Source organism: Rhinolophus ferrumequinum, chromosome 6 (assembly GCF_004115265.2).
Source record: "Rhinolophus ferrumequinum isolate MPI-CBG mRhiFer1 chromosome 6, mRhiFer1_v1.p, whole genome shotgun sequence".
Classification (NCBI taxonomy): domain Eukaryota; kingdom Metazoa; phylum Chordata; class Mammalia; order Chiroptera; family Rhinolophidae; genus Rhinolophus; species Rhinolophus ferrumequinum.
The window spans coordinates 96,290,156-96,307,076 of record NC_046289.1 but is presented as its reverse complement, the minus strand read 5'-3'; the positions used below and the strand labels follow the sequence as shown (position 1 = coordinate 96,307,076).

Genomic DNA, 16,921 nt, shown 5'->3' with positions numbered 1-16,921 from the left:
AGTGGCTCCTAACCAGGGCCATTTTGACCCCTAGGGAACACTTCGCAATGTCTGGAGTCATTTTTGGTTGTCACAACTGGTAAAGGGGTATTACTAGCATCTAGTGGGTAAAGGTCAGGGACGCTGCTAAGGGATAGTGCATTGGACAGACTCCATAACAAAGAATTACCTAGCCCAAAATGTCAACTGGCTGAAGTTGAGAAACCCTGATATTGTTAAATTTTGAATCTTTTAAAAATTCATTATTAACACTTCACAGGCAGTTTCTGGAAAATAAACCCATAATTCACAAGCATCTTATGCTCGTGAATCAATGCAGACTGACGCCGTTCCTCTCCCTACACTTACATAGTTAATGAGGCTGCTGTTCCCACAAATCCTTCTTCAGCTGACAACTAAGTTGTGTGGTCTGATATAGTCACCTAGTGGCCACTGTAGGCCACTACTCCATCCTCTCCTCTTGATGCTCATAATTCAGCTGCACTCTACCTCAAGCAATGTCATTCTCTCTTACACAAAGAAAAGCAGAAATATAATGTAACATTACTGTATATTGTTAAGGATGAGATCAGCAGCTTTATTTTAGGTCTTTTATTAAAGGGTCAAATATCCCTGGCATTGACATTTTTGGAATTTTAAATCAAAATAAATTATATTGGTCCTTTCTAATTCTTTTCTACTTCCTGTAATTATACTATTCCTTCCTATTTCAAGGTTCTAAACTAAATTATTATACTTCTAGTAGTGATCCATGTCTGGTAAATACACTCTTTAGGGTTAATCAGGATAGCAGTTTGGCGATGATGAGGGAGAATTTCTCACCCACAGCCAAAGTGATCATTCTGCTTCCAGTCCAGGGTGCAACCGGAAGTAGCTTTGGAAACCTTTGAGCTAATTATTAGGTTTGACCAGGAACTCACAACCTATCTGGGGAAGTCCCAACAGGATACACAAGACGGAATCAAATCTCTCGAGAACTAGCTGGAGAAATGAATAGTCATCTAAAGGTTCCAGATTTGCCCTGTATCTCCAACAGATGGCTGATCCTCTGGTCCTGGGCCTACTGTGGCTGATGCGAATTTTCCATCACTCTTATACACTGACGCAGAGACCTCCCATCTCCCTAACAAGATGCTGGATTTTGGAGTTCTAGGCCTGGGGTACTTAATAGTGTGTCAGCTGCAGGGAAATATAGTCGCTATTACCACCATGCTGGCAAAGCTCATTACAGTTCATCTTACATTAAGGCGGTCTTCTGAATTTTAAAAGATAATCACAACAATACTAACAGCATATTAAAGATTTTTTTTCCTTTGGACGGTTATTTAAGTTCAGTTCAGGAATTCCACAGTAGAAAAGAAGTATAATTTCCTTTTTTCTTCCAAAATAATATTTAAAGAGAACATGGTCTTTGGATAGCTAGGGGATTATTTGTGATGAGCTTAGCAGAATCAATCTGAAAAACAACGTGTTATTAATAATTTTCCAGTTATCCGGGCTGCAGGCTTGTGTTATGCAATGGCCACTGGCTGCTGTTACACACTATTAACAAAGCAGTCCAGACATTTACTTACGCTTGTTTTATTTCCTTTATTTCTCTCATTTTTTTCTTTCTCTTCTTTTACCTTTCCCTCTGCTTATTTCTCTTTCTCATCACTTCTTCTTTTTTAAATCATTCTTCTTGCCCTGTGTGCATTCTCTTTATCCCCCATTTTATTCTTCCCTTCCTCTGCCACAGCCCTTATTAGGACACATTTGGGTATTGCTTCCCCAACCCCTTTTGCATGCCAGGCACTCTACAAAGCACTTTTTAAAATACAAAGATCACATTACCCACAGAAATGTTCTTTAAAACAAACAAACAAACAATAACAACAACAAAAACAACAAAACTGTCATTCTACCAACGTTTTACTTCTCTGAATGCTTGCCAACAACTTAGTAAAAGTATTTACCATTCATCATGACTGGGTTACTATTTTATTTTCAAAATTTGTCTACTGCTTTAGAAGTTTATAGATAAATACATGTTTAGCTCTTTAACATTTTAAATGTCAAAATTTGAAAAAAAAATTAAAAAGCAGTATTTCTCAAAAGTTCTGTTATGGTTACTTTAATTCGTGACCATATTTATGACTATTCCCTTAAAAAGGACCATTTTTATTCTACATTTGACTTAGTGTTTAGCTTACCTCTGTCCCATTTATTTTCTGCATACTAAAATGGCTCAGCCTAAACAGTACATAGTATTTCCAGAGTGTAAAATTGACAACTGGGTTTCCTTGAGGATCAATCGTCAGCTGGTCGATGCGTCGAAGTTGCGCTAAGGCGTTAAACTGCTGCAGCATCACAAGATTTGTTTCCTTGAATTTAAGGTGCTACAATAATAAAACAAACAAAAAGAGCTGAACATTAAGTTTAACATCTTAAAATATTAACATTGAAGCTTCACTGATCATTCGCCAAGTAATTTGTAATCTTCAGGCTTAGCTAATGTGTTTTCAATTACATCAAGTCAACCGGACGTACTAAACTTACATAACTTTAATCCAACTAAAGCATCATTGATGAAATCCATTAATGCATCCGATATTGAATTCAAAGTGATTTCTCTCCTGCAAAGGACATCCCCCTATTTATTATCAAACTAAGATGCTTAAAATGATATAAACATACAATAACTTATTACAATGATGTTACATACTTTTTGCTGAAATTAAATCTACAAAGGGAAGATTAGAAATAAAATTTTCAGAACTTTATACATACAGGGCTCACATGCCTCTGAGAGAACTAATTAGTGATTATACTTGTATCTTGCCAATTACTATGTAGGCGAGTTACACTGGCTGTAGGAAAATCAAGTCACTAAAACTGAAATGCTAAGGTAAGTGTTCTGCCTGTGAAATTGGATGCTCTTTTCTAAACATACTGTCTCCACTTCTGTCTGTCTTTTCTAGAGAAAATGATGTGGCAAGAGGAAAATACTAGAAAAGGGCAGGTGAGAGAAATCACTTGGCTAACAGAGAAAAACATAATAATAATAAAAACTCAAGAAAGAACTGCTTATGGAAACCACAGTTTCTATAAATGCATACCAATAAGGAATACAATAATACCATGACTGGAAAAGGCTAATTCTCAGAGTAATTTTAATACGCTACTAAAATTAGTTTAAATGTTGTTAAGGGACTAGTGTGAAATTATATAAAAAAGGACATGTCCCACTAATAGCAGGTACAATAAATGAATATATAATATAGGGTTAGGTGAGGTCCTGGTGAATGCTTGATAAAGTAGAAATATATAATTTGAATAAAATTATATTAGTCCTTTATACTCCATAAAAAATCACTTTGTAGAGCGATCATTTGTAATATTAACAGAAAACTACAAGGGCATTTACGAATACTAATTTAAATCCCAGATCCAGAAATCAACACAAAAACATAAGTCTCCCTGCCAGATAGAAACTGCATCAGAATTAAAAACAGGTATTTGGCCTGAACGTATAAGTCGTGACTGAGAATAACTCAAATATACTGCGAAAAGGAAATGTTTACCAGAGAATTAGGGAACTTCATCTTCAATTTGGGAAGCACCTGGACGATTTCATCAAATTCTATGAAAGTGAAGGACACTGTTGTCACCATTCCTGCTGTTTGAACACTCCAGTTCCGGTCCAGAGACTCCAGCGCTCCTGAGCCATACAGGGACAGGGTGTCCCCCTCTACTTCAACCAGGTGTGTGTCAGTCACAGACAAGCCTTGCAAAGCATTGGTGAGTACTGGGTCCAGAGGCCTGGAAAACCCAACATACGATTTTAAATGATAGCCTTATCACACAAAGGAAATAACAGAACATCAAGACCTATTGGAAAAGGTATTTGAAATTCTATATTCACTTTTGCATTTCAATAGTTAAACCCAGAGCACCGATAACTAATTTTCAATAGAATGTGTGGAAGTTCTGTATTCTTCTAGTCAGATATTTTAATTAAAAAAGAGGCACATGCTAATTATAACTATACCACCTTTAAACCCAGACTATTTATGTCAATGAAAGATAACTGATACTCTATTTAGTTTTAAAACAATACATTTAATGTATCATGGATATCTTTTCATGTCAATACAAATAGATTTTCCTAACCTATAGTATTCCATTGTCTGACTGAAAAAAACAACCTCATTTTACAAAACACTATTTCTATAGCAAGAACAATATAATACAAAAATATGATTATAAAACACTTGGGAAGAATAAAATAACTGTTAACCATAGTTGATCTCTCAGCAGCTGGATTAAGGGGTAACTTTGACTTTCTGTTTTTGAATACTTCAGTGTGGTTTGAAATTTTACACATGTATAGTACAATTATAAGCAGTAAAATTAATAAAGATTTCCTCCCCATTTTGAAATAAGAAATGATGAAAAACAATTCACTGTTTAGTCTGTAGAATGAACACACACACACACACACACACACACACACACAATCACTTCACATACATTACTCAATATGAGAGTTATTATTTCCAAAGTAGGAGCCACATTTTCTGTAAAGGTTATCTAGATGATAGCAAGAGAAGAAAATAAATAGCTCGATCCAACTCAAATTTTCTGAATTGCGAAGAGAGACATAACAATTTATTTTACCCAATCTCAGAACTTAAACAATGCTCAATCCATGTGTTTTCATTCTGGCATTTTGCTTCAGCCAGCATTGTGTGCTCTTACTGATGTGAGCACTTTGCTCTCCTTTGGGCTCCTAAGACTTCTGTACACTCCCCCAGTACATCACTCTCACACTGCATCGTATCTGTATGTTTACAATTTTGCTCCCTCTAGCAGATAGTGGGTTCCTTGAAGCTCAAGAACTCTTTGGGGGTTCTGAGGCCTAGTAATGGGCTTTTCACAATGTACATACGTTGAATTATTATATTATTAAAGATCTTCAAAATTTTTATACTGCTGATGTTGGGGGATCAGACTGACAAACCACACTGTTGATTCATCAGGCTTTGCTAGACTTATATGAACAAATGTCAGAGGCCCCACTTAATCTGTAATGTATTTGTGTACACAAAAACAAGTGGGTAATAATATCACTCAACTCTAAGTGAATATGCAACCAAGAAAATACAAAAAGGCTTGATTTCTGCCAGACTAGGGATTAAGACAACGACTATCATACGAGGTCTGCCAATTAAGTTCGAATACTTGCACCGTGCGCTTACATTGGCAGCACTGTACAAGCAGCTTGGTAAGGTTTCATAACCTTGGTACATCAGCGTCTCACAGCTGTGTTCGTGTCGACGTGTGGCGATGTCTAGCCGAGGGGTGTTCATTATTGTTGTTGTGTGTTTTTGTGTGCTGTCGGGAGAATGTCTGATCTTGAATTAGAGCAACAAACAAACATTAAATTCCTTGTTACACTTGGCAAGAGTGGAAGTGAAATCAGGGACATGATAGTCCAAGTTTATGGGGATAATGTCATGAAGAAAACGGCAGTGTACAAATGGATTGAACGTTTTTCTGAGGGGAGAGAATGCGACACTAATGACGAGAGGTCAGGGGGCCAGTAATGAGCAGAACTGACGAAAACATTGCGAAAATTCTTCGAATTGTGCGTCAAAATCATCAGCTGACTATGAGAAACATAGCAGACCAAGTAAACGTCGATAGAGAAACAGAAGGATCTTAACTGAAAATCTTGGCATGAGAGAGGTGTGTGTAGAAATGGTCCTGAAGGAGCTCACCGATGAACAAAAGCAAAGGAGAGCTGAAGTTTGCCAAGACCTTTTGGAGAGGCAAGATGGTGTTTTGGGCCATGTTATCACTGGTGATGAAACATGGGTGTACCAATAGGACCCTGAAACAAAACGTCAAAGTGCACAATGGCAGTCAGCCAATTCTCCATGACCAAAAATATTCTGCCAGTCCAAATCAAGAGTCAAAATGATGTTGCTAACCTTTTTTTATCTCAAAAGGATTATTCATTATGAATTTGTACCAACTGTACAAACAGTCAACCAAATTTACTATTTGGAAGTGCTGAAAAGGCTGCATGAAAAAATTAGATGAAAATGGCCTGAATTTTTTGCCAACAATACATGGCTCTTGCATCACGACAATGCACCAGCTCACACGGCACTGTCTGTGAGGGAGTTTTTAGCCAGTAAACTAATAAGTGTATTGGAACACCCTCCCTACTCACCTGATCTGGCCCCCAATGACTTCTTTGTTTACTCGAAGATAAAGGAAATCTCGAAAGGAAGACATGTTGATGACATTCAGGACATCAAGGGTAATACGACGACAGCTGTGATGGCCATTCCAGAAAAAGAGTTCCAAAATTGCTTTGAAGGGTGGACTAGGCCCTGGCGTCAGTGCATAGCTTTCCAAGGGGAGTCACCTTACTTAGAAAGTGACTGTAGTGATATTCAGCAATGAGGTGTGTAGCACTTTTTCTAGGACGAGTTTGCAAACCTAATTGTCAGATCTCGTACTCACTGTAGTAGATCCAACATCTAGCACAGCTCCTAGCATATGTTGTACTCAATATATTTGTTGAGTGAATTCATGGAATGAGACAATTCTGAAGTTTTTTATGGATATCCCTTGAATCTTAAGGAGGATCTCCAACCATAAGGTATGGTTTGAGTAAAGGGGCAGAATCAGTGATATGGACACAGAGAGTTAGTAAGAAGTTTTCTCAGGTGAGGCAAAGACAAATAATAAAGTAAGGTCAAGGCAAGAACAAAAGGGAGCTAGTTGATGGAGTGATGCATGATGGCCATGATACAGGGCAAAAAAGAATTTTTTTTAATGTAAAAATGATGGGCAATTAGAGCTATGTACCAAAAACATGAATAAATCCTTGAGAAGTGGTTTTGTTTTATATTGTATATTTGGAAGTGTTTTGCTTTTCTTTTTCCAGATGATTAAAAGTTTAAGAATATAAACTACAAAATAAAAGTCTATGATCAGAAGGGGATGATTTATTTTGTTTAAAGATTTGTCAAACAAACTGTTGGGAAAATAAGTGAAACAATAAGTAAGCCTAGACTCAGCAAAACAGGTACATAGTTACAAAACAAAGCAGAATTAATCTCTAATTTATATAGATCTCACATGGATATTCAGTGAAAGCAAATGGCAAGTTTGCTGGGCTGTAGGCAGGCTCATCCTTCTCAACAGGAAACAGCACCTGTTAAATAAGTAGTATAATACCTAACCCACGTCAGTTATCTTCTGAATGAGGCATGAGGTAGCCTCTGGCCAATGTGAAACAGAGGAACTGCTCCTCTGGGAAGGTGTGCTCTGATTTCCCTAAGAAATAACTCAGAAGGTTTGCTAACCAATGTTTCTGTGTTGGGGATTGTCCTTTCAGTTTTCTTTGTATGTCTGGTAATATGTCCACCTCTTTCTAGTCATACATACATGCATATTGTTTTATTTGTCTATTCATTCATTTATTCACCAAACATTTGCTGAAAACCCACTATGTACAGGGCACTACATAAATCCTAACAATTATGGTATGGGCAACTAAATCACAAGGGCAATCAATATAGAAATCATGTACAAGTGTTTGGCTATGTCAGAAATTTTCTTCACTTTTATTGGGCTATGGTCCCAGAAATATAAATGCTCTAATCATACTCTGTAATTAATTTCACAAACACATGGGATATAATTTCTAAAAAGAAATACCTCAACCCCATTAAACAAAGAGGTTAATCTGGAGAGCTTACTATGTGTTAGGTATTGTGGTAGGCACTGGGGATATAAAAATAAATGAAGATTATTTGCCCTTAAAGAGCTCCCAGTCTGGATGGAGGGTAGAGAGCAAGATAAACACATACATTAAATCTAATATAATATGCTTATTGTCATACAAGGAATATTGAAATAATATGCTATGGGAATACAGAGGAAAGAATGACTAATTCTTCTAGAGGGGAGAAGTCAGCTTTCAAAAGGAGGTAGCATTTGAACTGGTCCTTGAAAGATGAATAATAGAGTCATTATACATCAGAAGTAGAAGGAGGAAGCACACTTTGGGTAAGAAAAACAGAATGAAGAAAGGCATAGACGCCTAATTATGTATAACATATTCAGTGAAGAATAATTTCAATGTGGCTAGAACACTGAAACACAGGACTGGAACACTGAAGCATGGGGGGCGTAGTAGCTGAAGATGAAGCTGAAAAGTCAGGCTTTATCCTATGTTTGAGGAGCAGAAAACAATTTTTAAATAAAAAGTATGAGGACCATATTCAACGCAAGTTTTTAAGTACCTACAATGTGCCATACATGGAGGTAGGTGGTGGTGCTGGGGATACAAAGGTGAATGAGAGATGCTTGTTCTCTGGCCTCAAGGACACACCTGAGAGAGATAAGTTGGTCAATTGTGCGGAGGATGTAGGAGGGAGAGGCTGGATGAATGGGGATTAATAGGAAGATCAGCACAACAGTGTCAACTAGACCATATAAAAGCATAACCAAAAAGAGGGCATGGTATAGTAGAAATGGCATTGGCAAGAAAACCAGACAGACGTTAGTTCAAATTCTAGATCTGCCATTGATAAACAGAGGACTGTTTGGGCAAGCTATTTATTAATAATTTCTTTGTAGTTTCAGTTTCTTTGTATGTAATGGTGTTCATAATAGATATATTTTTCAGAGCTGTTACAGAGACTAGAAATAATATTTTAAACCATACTTCATGCTTAGCTCAATACATTTTAGTGATTATTAATAAAAGAAGAGAACAAATATACCAGATATTTAAGAGAAAATAAAGATAGGACTTACTGATTGACTGAGGTGAATGAAGGAGAGGAAGGAATCAAGTGTGATTCAAAGGTTTTAGACTAGTTAACTGGGTCACCTGGTCCAGTTGTCTACCCCCGTCTAGTCTAAATTTATGCTCTAAGAAATGTGGTATTCTTCTATGGAGGATCTACGTTTGAAAATTTGTTTTCCCATGAAGCCCAATATATTTCCATGGATATTTCCCAACCCATACATTATTTATGTAACAGTAGGCTGTCTGCCATCAAACAGGAATTCTCTTCAAGATCATTATGGTTAATTCCAAGTCCAAACATTCATGTATTCAACTCAATCTTTACATAAGAATGAATTTAAAAAATACTCTGTCTTCTTGATTACTGTAAGACAGGGTAATTAACATATATATTTAATTTTATTTTTCAATTATAGTTAACATACAATATTATATTACTTATAGGTGTACAACAGTGATTAGACATTTAATACCTAATGAAGTACAGGGTGATTAACTTAATGCCATAAAGTAATGAGTCCACGAAAGCCAGGCTAAATGGAGAATATACTCTTAAATGCCTCAATGGAAAAAAAGACAATACTTCAGAAGATTATGGATTCTTTTTGTGTGTTTCAAACACATCTTAGGCTTTCTAAACAGGATAGGATAGAAAGCCTGAAAATATTTCATAAGATTCTTTCCCCCATGAATTAGTGGTGCTGATTCTTACAATAACGTATTTTATAAATTTCTATTACAACATTAGTAGGTGTGGAAATTCATTTCATGCATTATATTTTATTATAGTATTATTGGCTAAAATACCACAGTGTTCACAGTCAGGAAATGACCAAAAATAAACCAGCCTCACTGCATGCATCCAATGTAAGCAAAGAAAACATTACACCAAGTACTTTCCCATTGCTGGCAGGGGAAAGAAACCTGCAATATGTCATTTTACTGCAGAGCTGTCCCAAATACAGTGAACAGAGAAATCATTAATGGGATATAGCGAAGTTTTATGGAATTTCTTCCCTTTATGTGCCTATAATTTTTTCATGGATACTTGTTTCCAGGCATTTAGTTACACACCCATAAGCCAAAGGTCACAGACATCGTAACACAAGAATTAGCCACCTTTTTGGCAATAAGAAATACTGAAGACCATAATTGTGATTTTTAAAAATGGAAAACCTTATGTAATATTAAAAAAACAAATCAGAACCCCAAGGAAAAAACTCTGTGGCCCCCTGACTAGCTTTCTAACTTCAGAAAGAGCCAGGCTTATATCATTCCAGAAAGATAAAATTTAATTATATTTTTAAAGGCTTACAGACAATGCAGTAATACAACTTACAATATTCAAAACATTTCACTTTGTCCTTTTAGATAAAATAGCAGACAGACTGAGCACATGTATTTGAAACCTCTCCCTCTAAGATCCCATGAAAGTAACTGTGATGGTATAAACACACGACAACAAGTACAAAGTGGGGAGCAATCTGCAGCAAGAAGTTTCTGCCAATTTCTAGAAGCTGGAAAGTAAAGAACATTGAGTGATGACGAAGGACAAAGGAAGCTATAGCTTTGAAAATGCACTGCAGACAAGAATAAAGATGGCAGCCAAGCTGCCCGGTAAAGTTTTGGAAAGGAAAGAACAGTTGATATGATGGAAGATTGGAGTGAGAAGTGAGAATGAACATAGGGACATTAACTGAAGATCTATAAAAGGACCCTTCTACCTACTTCTCCCACCGCCAATAAAACAGGCAGAGTGGCATAAGATCAGTGGGGAAAAGAAAGAATACTCAATAAATAACACTAGGGCAACTGGTTATTCCTATAGAGGAAAAACTGATTTGTTTAATCAGACTTCAACCTCAAATGTAAAAATCAATTCCAGGTGTAATAAAGAATAAACTAAGAAAGGCCAAATTTTAAACCTTTAGAAAGATAAAATGGGAGAATATAATCACAATGTAATAAAATATTTTTTCCTTAAATATGATCTTTTATGGGTAAACCATAAAAGAAAATGTATATAAACTGGTATCTTCAAAATATAAATGGTATTTAAAGTCAAAGACATATGTGAAATTGCTTGGGGAAAAGGAGAGAGTAAGGAGAGGGCTCGGGACAAGAATCTGAGCAACTCTACCATCTAGAAGTTGAGTATCTAGAAGTACTTGAGAATATGATGACGAAACATAATGATGATTGGAAAAAAAAAGATGTGGTACATACATACAATGGAATACTACTTGGCCATAAGAAAAGGTAAAATAGTGCCATTTGTGACAACATGGATAGATCTTCAGATTATTATGCTAAGCAAAGTAAGTCAGACAGAAAACGTCAAGAACCATATGACTTCACTCATATGTGGGATATAAAACTGAAAGCAACAAAGAAACAAGACAAAGAAACAAAAACTCATAGACACAGACAACGGTTAAGTAGTTACCAGAGGGTAAGGGAGGAGGGGGGGGTAAAAGAGGGAAAAGGGGATCAAATACATGGTGATGGAAGAACTGACTCTGGGTGGTGAGCACACAATGCAATATATAGATGACGTATTATAGAAATGTACACTTGAAACCTAATTTTATTAACCAATGTCACCCCAATAAACTTAATTAAAAAAAACATAATGCAAGAGAAAAAAAACAAGTCTTGCACTGGTGATACAACAACAACGAACGGCCTTTTTAAATTATTGTTAAAAGAGAAAAAAAACTACTAGTAACATGATATAAAATAAAAAAGGAAATATGAGACTAAATTAGGTCAGGGAGATAGTAGGCTTCAAAAAGATAAACAAGTTCAAAGAATTTGAAACGTAGTAAAAGCAGCACAACTGTTTTTGTTCAATTAAAAAAAAAAAAGCCAGGCAATAAGAAACCCCACGTAAAAACAAACTATGTAAGAAAGGCATGGCTCATATATGAAGCAAACTAAAGTGTGGCATGGTTTTGAACAACTTTTGAAGTGTAAATAAAAGGAGGCTGTTTCAATTTGTGATTAGTCTCCTAGAGTGGTTTAGGAAGCAGAAAATGAGATATAATCACAGTACACTACTTAACTCTCAAGTAAAAATAGTTATATAATAGTTACATAACCACAGAAACTGAAAGCACTGTTTAGTAGTTTTGAATCTTTAGAAGATACCAACTGACAAGTGTTATGATTATAGAACAGATATACATTATCTTGATCTTAAAATATAAAAGTATAGCTCATAGAATGTGGAAAAATTCTAGTTCCAAAGGAGAGAAAATGGTAGGGCAGGGACCTCCAAAACTGTACCCCTCCATAAAAGTATAAATACGTTAGCGAAAACTGCCAGAATCAACTTTTTCAGAAATCTGGAATCTAACAACAAAAAATTACAACAACCAGGGGAATGCTTAAGAAAAAAATGCTAAATTTCAGTAAGAGAGTTCTGTGGCATTTTAATGTATCCTGTTACCATCACTTAACTCCCCAGCTAAGTGGTAGCCTTAAAGATGGCAACCCATATTCTTCATGCAGGTTGCTAGTACCAGAGGAAGCAATATATACCTTCCTCTCAAAAAGTTATGGTTATATGTTTTGACATGTCTAGTGGCTCCATGAAGGACCAGCTCAAGGGCTTGCTTTTGTTTCACCTGACTTGGAACTTCCTCATGGCTGAAGTGGCTTTCTAGGTGACATTTATTAAAAACACTTAAAGGCAAAAATGTATTGCTGACACATGGGACAAAACACAGACAGACCAAAAAGTCTGAGGAAGAAGAAGCTGGGGAAGGAGATACTTGGGGAATAAGGGCTTTGGGAAGCTCCTATATATTTCAGGGAATCTAGAAGGCCACATTCATGTCCAGGGCTGGAAACTTGCTCAGAAAAGACCTGAGAAGACCCTAGGCAATCACTTGCGATTGTTGAAAGCCGCAAGAATAGTTATATCCAAGGGATCCCCAATAAGATTAATAGAGAATTTCTCATCAGAAACCATCTAGGGCAGAAGGTAGTAAAATGACTGTCAACCAAGTGATGAAAGGAAAAAAAATGTCAACCAAGAATTCTATTTCCAGCAAAACTGTACTTCAAAAAATAAGGGAGAAATCAAGACATTCCCATATAAACAAAAGCTGTGAAGTTTATGGCTAGTACACCTGTCTTACAAGAAATGCTAGTTGGGAGGGGAGGTGGGGATAAGGGGAAAGGTGCGGGGATTAGAAAGCACAATCGCTAACCACAAGATGGCCACGGGGATACGAAAGTCAATTTGGGGAATGTAATCAATAATGTTGTAAAGATTTTGTAGAGTATCTGATGGACACTTGTCTCATTAGGGAGAACACCTCAGGGATAATGTAGATGCCTGATCACTGCACTGTACACCTGAAGCTGAACAATAATCAGTGTCAACTGCAATTTTATATATATATATATATATATATATATATATATATATATATATATATATATATATATATATAAACTATATATATATAAACTATATATATATATATAAACTATATATATATTTCCAAGAAGTGGAGTACAGCATTAGGAATAGAGATAGTGGAAATGTAATGGCTGTGTGAGATGTCAGAGGGATAGTGGATGGGGGGAGGAGGGTTGTCACTGTGTGAGGGATATAAATGATAAATGTCTAACCATTATATTGTTTTGTGCACCTGAAACTAACAACAACAAAAAAAGCAATGCTAAAGTAATCCATTAGACTGAAATGAAAGGACTCTAGACAGTAACTCAAAGTCATATGAAGAAATAAAGAATATCAGGAAAGGTAATTACATAGGTAAAGATAAAAGCCAGTATTACATTTGATTGGTAACTCCTTTTTTCTACATGATTTAATAGACAAATGCATACAAAATAATAATTATAAATCTGCGTTAATGTGCACACAATGTATAAAGAGGAAATCTGTAAAAACAACAACATAAAGGGGGTGGAGATATACAGGAGTTAAGTGTTTGCATATTATTGCAACGAAGTTGGTATCAATGTAAACTAAATTGTTATAAATTAAGATGCTAATTGTAATCCCTAGGGTGACAACTAAGACAACAACTAAAAAATATACAGTGGAAGGAATGAGAAGGGAATCAAAATGGTACACTAAAAGAAATTATCAATTAAACACGAAAGAAAAAAGTAATGGAAGTACTGAGGAACAAAGAAGATATACAACAGAAAACAAATAGAAAAATGACAGAAGTAAATCCTTTTTCAGTCTTGATTAAATTCTTGAACTAAAAGGATGATATTTATTTTTTTAAAAAACATGATTCTACTATATGCTGTGTAGAAGATTAAAAGACACAAATATATCGAAATTGAAAGGATGGAAAAATATTCCATGCAAACAATAACCAAACATGAGCTGGATGGGCCCCTAATATCAAATAAAGTAGGTGTTATATCAAAAATTGTTACAAGAGATATAAAGTGACATTTTATATGGATAAAAAGGTTAATCCATCAGGAAGGTGTATCAGTTATAAATATAGGTGCACTTAACACCCAAAATAGATGAAGAAAAACTGATGGGAGCAGTAGCTCTCCAATAATAGTTCGAGACTTCAATAGCCTACTTGCAGCAATAGATGGAACAACTAGATAGAAGACCAATTAGGAAATTTAAGACTTGAAGAAGAGTACAAACCAACTAGATCTAACAAAAATATATAGAAGACTCTACTCAACAACACCAGATTATACATTCTTCTCAAGTGCACATAGGACATTCTTCAGGATAGAACATACATTAAGCCACAAAAAAAGTCTCACTAAATTTTGAAAGACTGAACTCACACAAAACATCTTCTCTGAACACAATGAAACTAGAAATCCGTAATAAAAGGAAATCTGGAAAATTCACAAATATGAGGAAATTAAACAACACTTTTAAAGAACCAATGGGTCAAGGAAGAAATCACAAGGGAAATTAGAATAATATAGTTGACAGCAGTTGCAAGTAAAAATATGGGAGGAGAAGTAAAAAGGGTAGGCTTATCTTGCACAGTGCACAGTTGAGAGCTACTATCTATACCAGATGGAACTGGAGGAATAATCACATATTACAAAAGTTACCAACAAAAGAATTATAGATATATAGTGTAGAGAGGAGAGGAAGTGATTGAGCCGGATATTCATCTATTAATATTATAGGAAAAAGTATACCTAAATCTTATGAATCAAGAAATAGCATAATACATATTTAGAGATTTGGTATAAAAGGAGTCAGCAAGATACACTTGGGGGAAAAAGTAGCCATATTGGTAAAAGGAAATCAGGTGAAAGTGTTATACCGAGAAAGTCAATGCAAAGAGTCTTCCAACAATGAAGAATGTAAACTACATCAAATGGTGTGGAAACTTTAAGTAAAATAAGGACATAAAGTTCAAAAAGCCAATCTGGATCCTCTGGTTAAGAGCTTCTGGTGTAGGCATATACAAGGTATAATACCTTAGAAATATTTTACCTTTTTGATATGAGATTTTACAGGAATCTGTAAAACCACAAACTAAATTAGAGAAAGTAACTACAACTATTAGAAGTTACAAGTAACTTTGTATTATAGTCTTCACCAATAATAATTCACTGTCTCTAAAGTTTTATTTTTCTGGCTTCATATATAAATATCATCTGGCTCCTTGATTTAATACTCTTTAGGTCATTAAGAGGGGTGAGAAAAAGATCATGTAATGGTGTGTCCATGGCACTTTGAACTTACATCAATAGAAAATAAATCTTTTCCCAGAAATTGTGGATCCCTTTCCTAATGATTCATCCTCTCCACATCCTCTTCATAGAACCGCACATCACTTCTCCCATCTCTCCAAACGCTTCCGTGTTCTTCTTGCTTAAAAAGCTTCTGACCTTGTGGAACCCCGAATAAAAATTCTGGAACTCTTGGCAGTAACTATAAGGCACAACAATTTGCACAACAGATATTTCCTCTTTCTCTTAGAAATGATTGCTTGTTTTTGAGACCATAAAAAGGAAGACTCTATAATTTTAAATTATTTTAGAGGGTCACAGAATTTTTGGCCATAAGCTGCTTAAAACGTTCAAAGTGTGAGGAAAGTCACATTAATAGTCCACGTCTCAGAGATAGTTTTGCCATGTAAAAGAGCCAATTAATAAAAAAGACACTCTTGCCAATTTTATTACTCTTCAAAGAATCAGCTCTTTGTTGCACTATTTTTTCTGTTGTCTTTTTGTTCTCTATTTCATTTAATTCTGCTCTAATTTTCATTACTTCCTTCTTTGGGCTTCATTTGTTCTTAGTTTTCTAGTCCTTTAAGATGTAATGTTAGGTTGTTTATTTAGGATTTTTCTTGTTTCTTGCAATAGGCCTATACTGATATAAACCTCCCCCTTGTTATTGCTTTTGTTGTATCCCAAAATATGTCATATTGTCATTCTCATTTGTCTCTATGTATATTTTCATTTCTCCTTTTATTTCTTCTTTGACCCCGTCTTCTTTAGTGGCATGTTGTTTAATTTCCACATATTTGTGGGTTTTTTTCTGCTTTCTCTTTGCAGTTGATTTCCAATTTCAAAGCACTGTGACTGAAGAATATGCTTGGCATGATTTCAATCTTCTTAAATTTGTTTAGGCTAGTTTTATGTCCCAACATACGGTCTATCCTTGAGAATGTTCTATGAGCACTAAGGAAGAATGTATAATATGGTGTTCTGGGATGAAAGGCTCTGCAAATGTCCATTTGGTCTAATGTGTCAATTAAGGTCGATAGGTCCTTAGTGCTGGTTTTCTGTTTGGATGATCTATCCGTATCTGTCAATGGTGTATTTAGGTCCCCTACTATAATTGTGTTTTTGTCAGTTTCCCCCTTTAGTTCTGTTAGTAGTTGCTTCACATATTTTGGTGCTCCCTGATTGGAGATATCTATGTCTATACATATACATATACATATATATGCATATATATGTATATATATACATACACATATATGTATATCTTCTATACATATGTGTGTGTGTGTGTATATATATACATATATATATATATATGTGTGTATATATATATATATATATATATATATCTTCTTGATGTATTGTCCTCTTGACAAACCTCTCACT

The 16,921-nt window shown here is 35.3% G+C and overlaps 1 protein-coding gene across 4 annotated transcripts in view; it reads right to left on the bottom strand.

The window, feature by feature from the left end:
- The window catches only part of LRRC49 (leucine rich repeat containing 49), a 135,782-nt gene that overhangs the window by 15,985 nt on the left and 102,876 nt on the right, over window positions 1-16,921 (bottom strand). For all 4 annotated transcript variants that reach the window (XM_033109436.1, XM_033109438.1, XM_033109440.1 and 1 more), the window contains 2 exons: window positions 3,564-3,801; window positions 2,193-2,378 (listed from right to left, as the gene is read on the bottom strand). In XM_033109436.1, coding sequence (XP_032965327.1) covers window positions 2,193-2,378; window positions 3,564-3,801 — 424 coding nt within the window. The remainder of the gene's footprint in view (window positions 1-2,192; window positions 2,379-3,563; window positions 3,802-16,921) is intronic.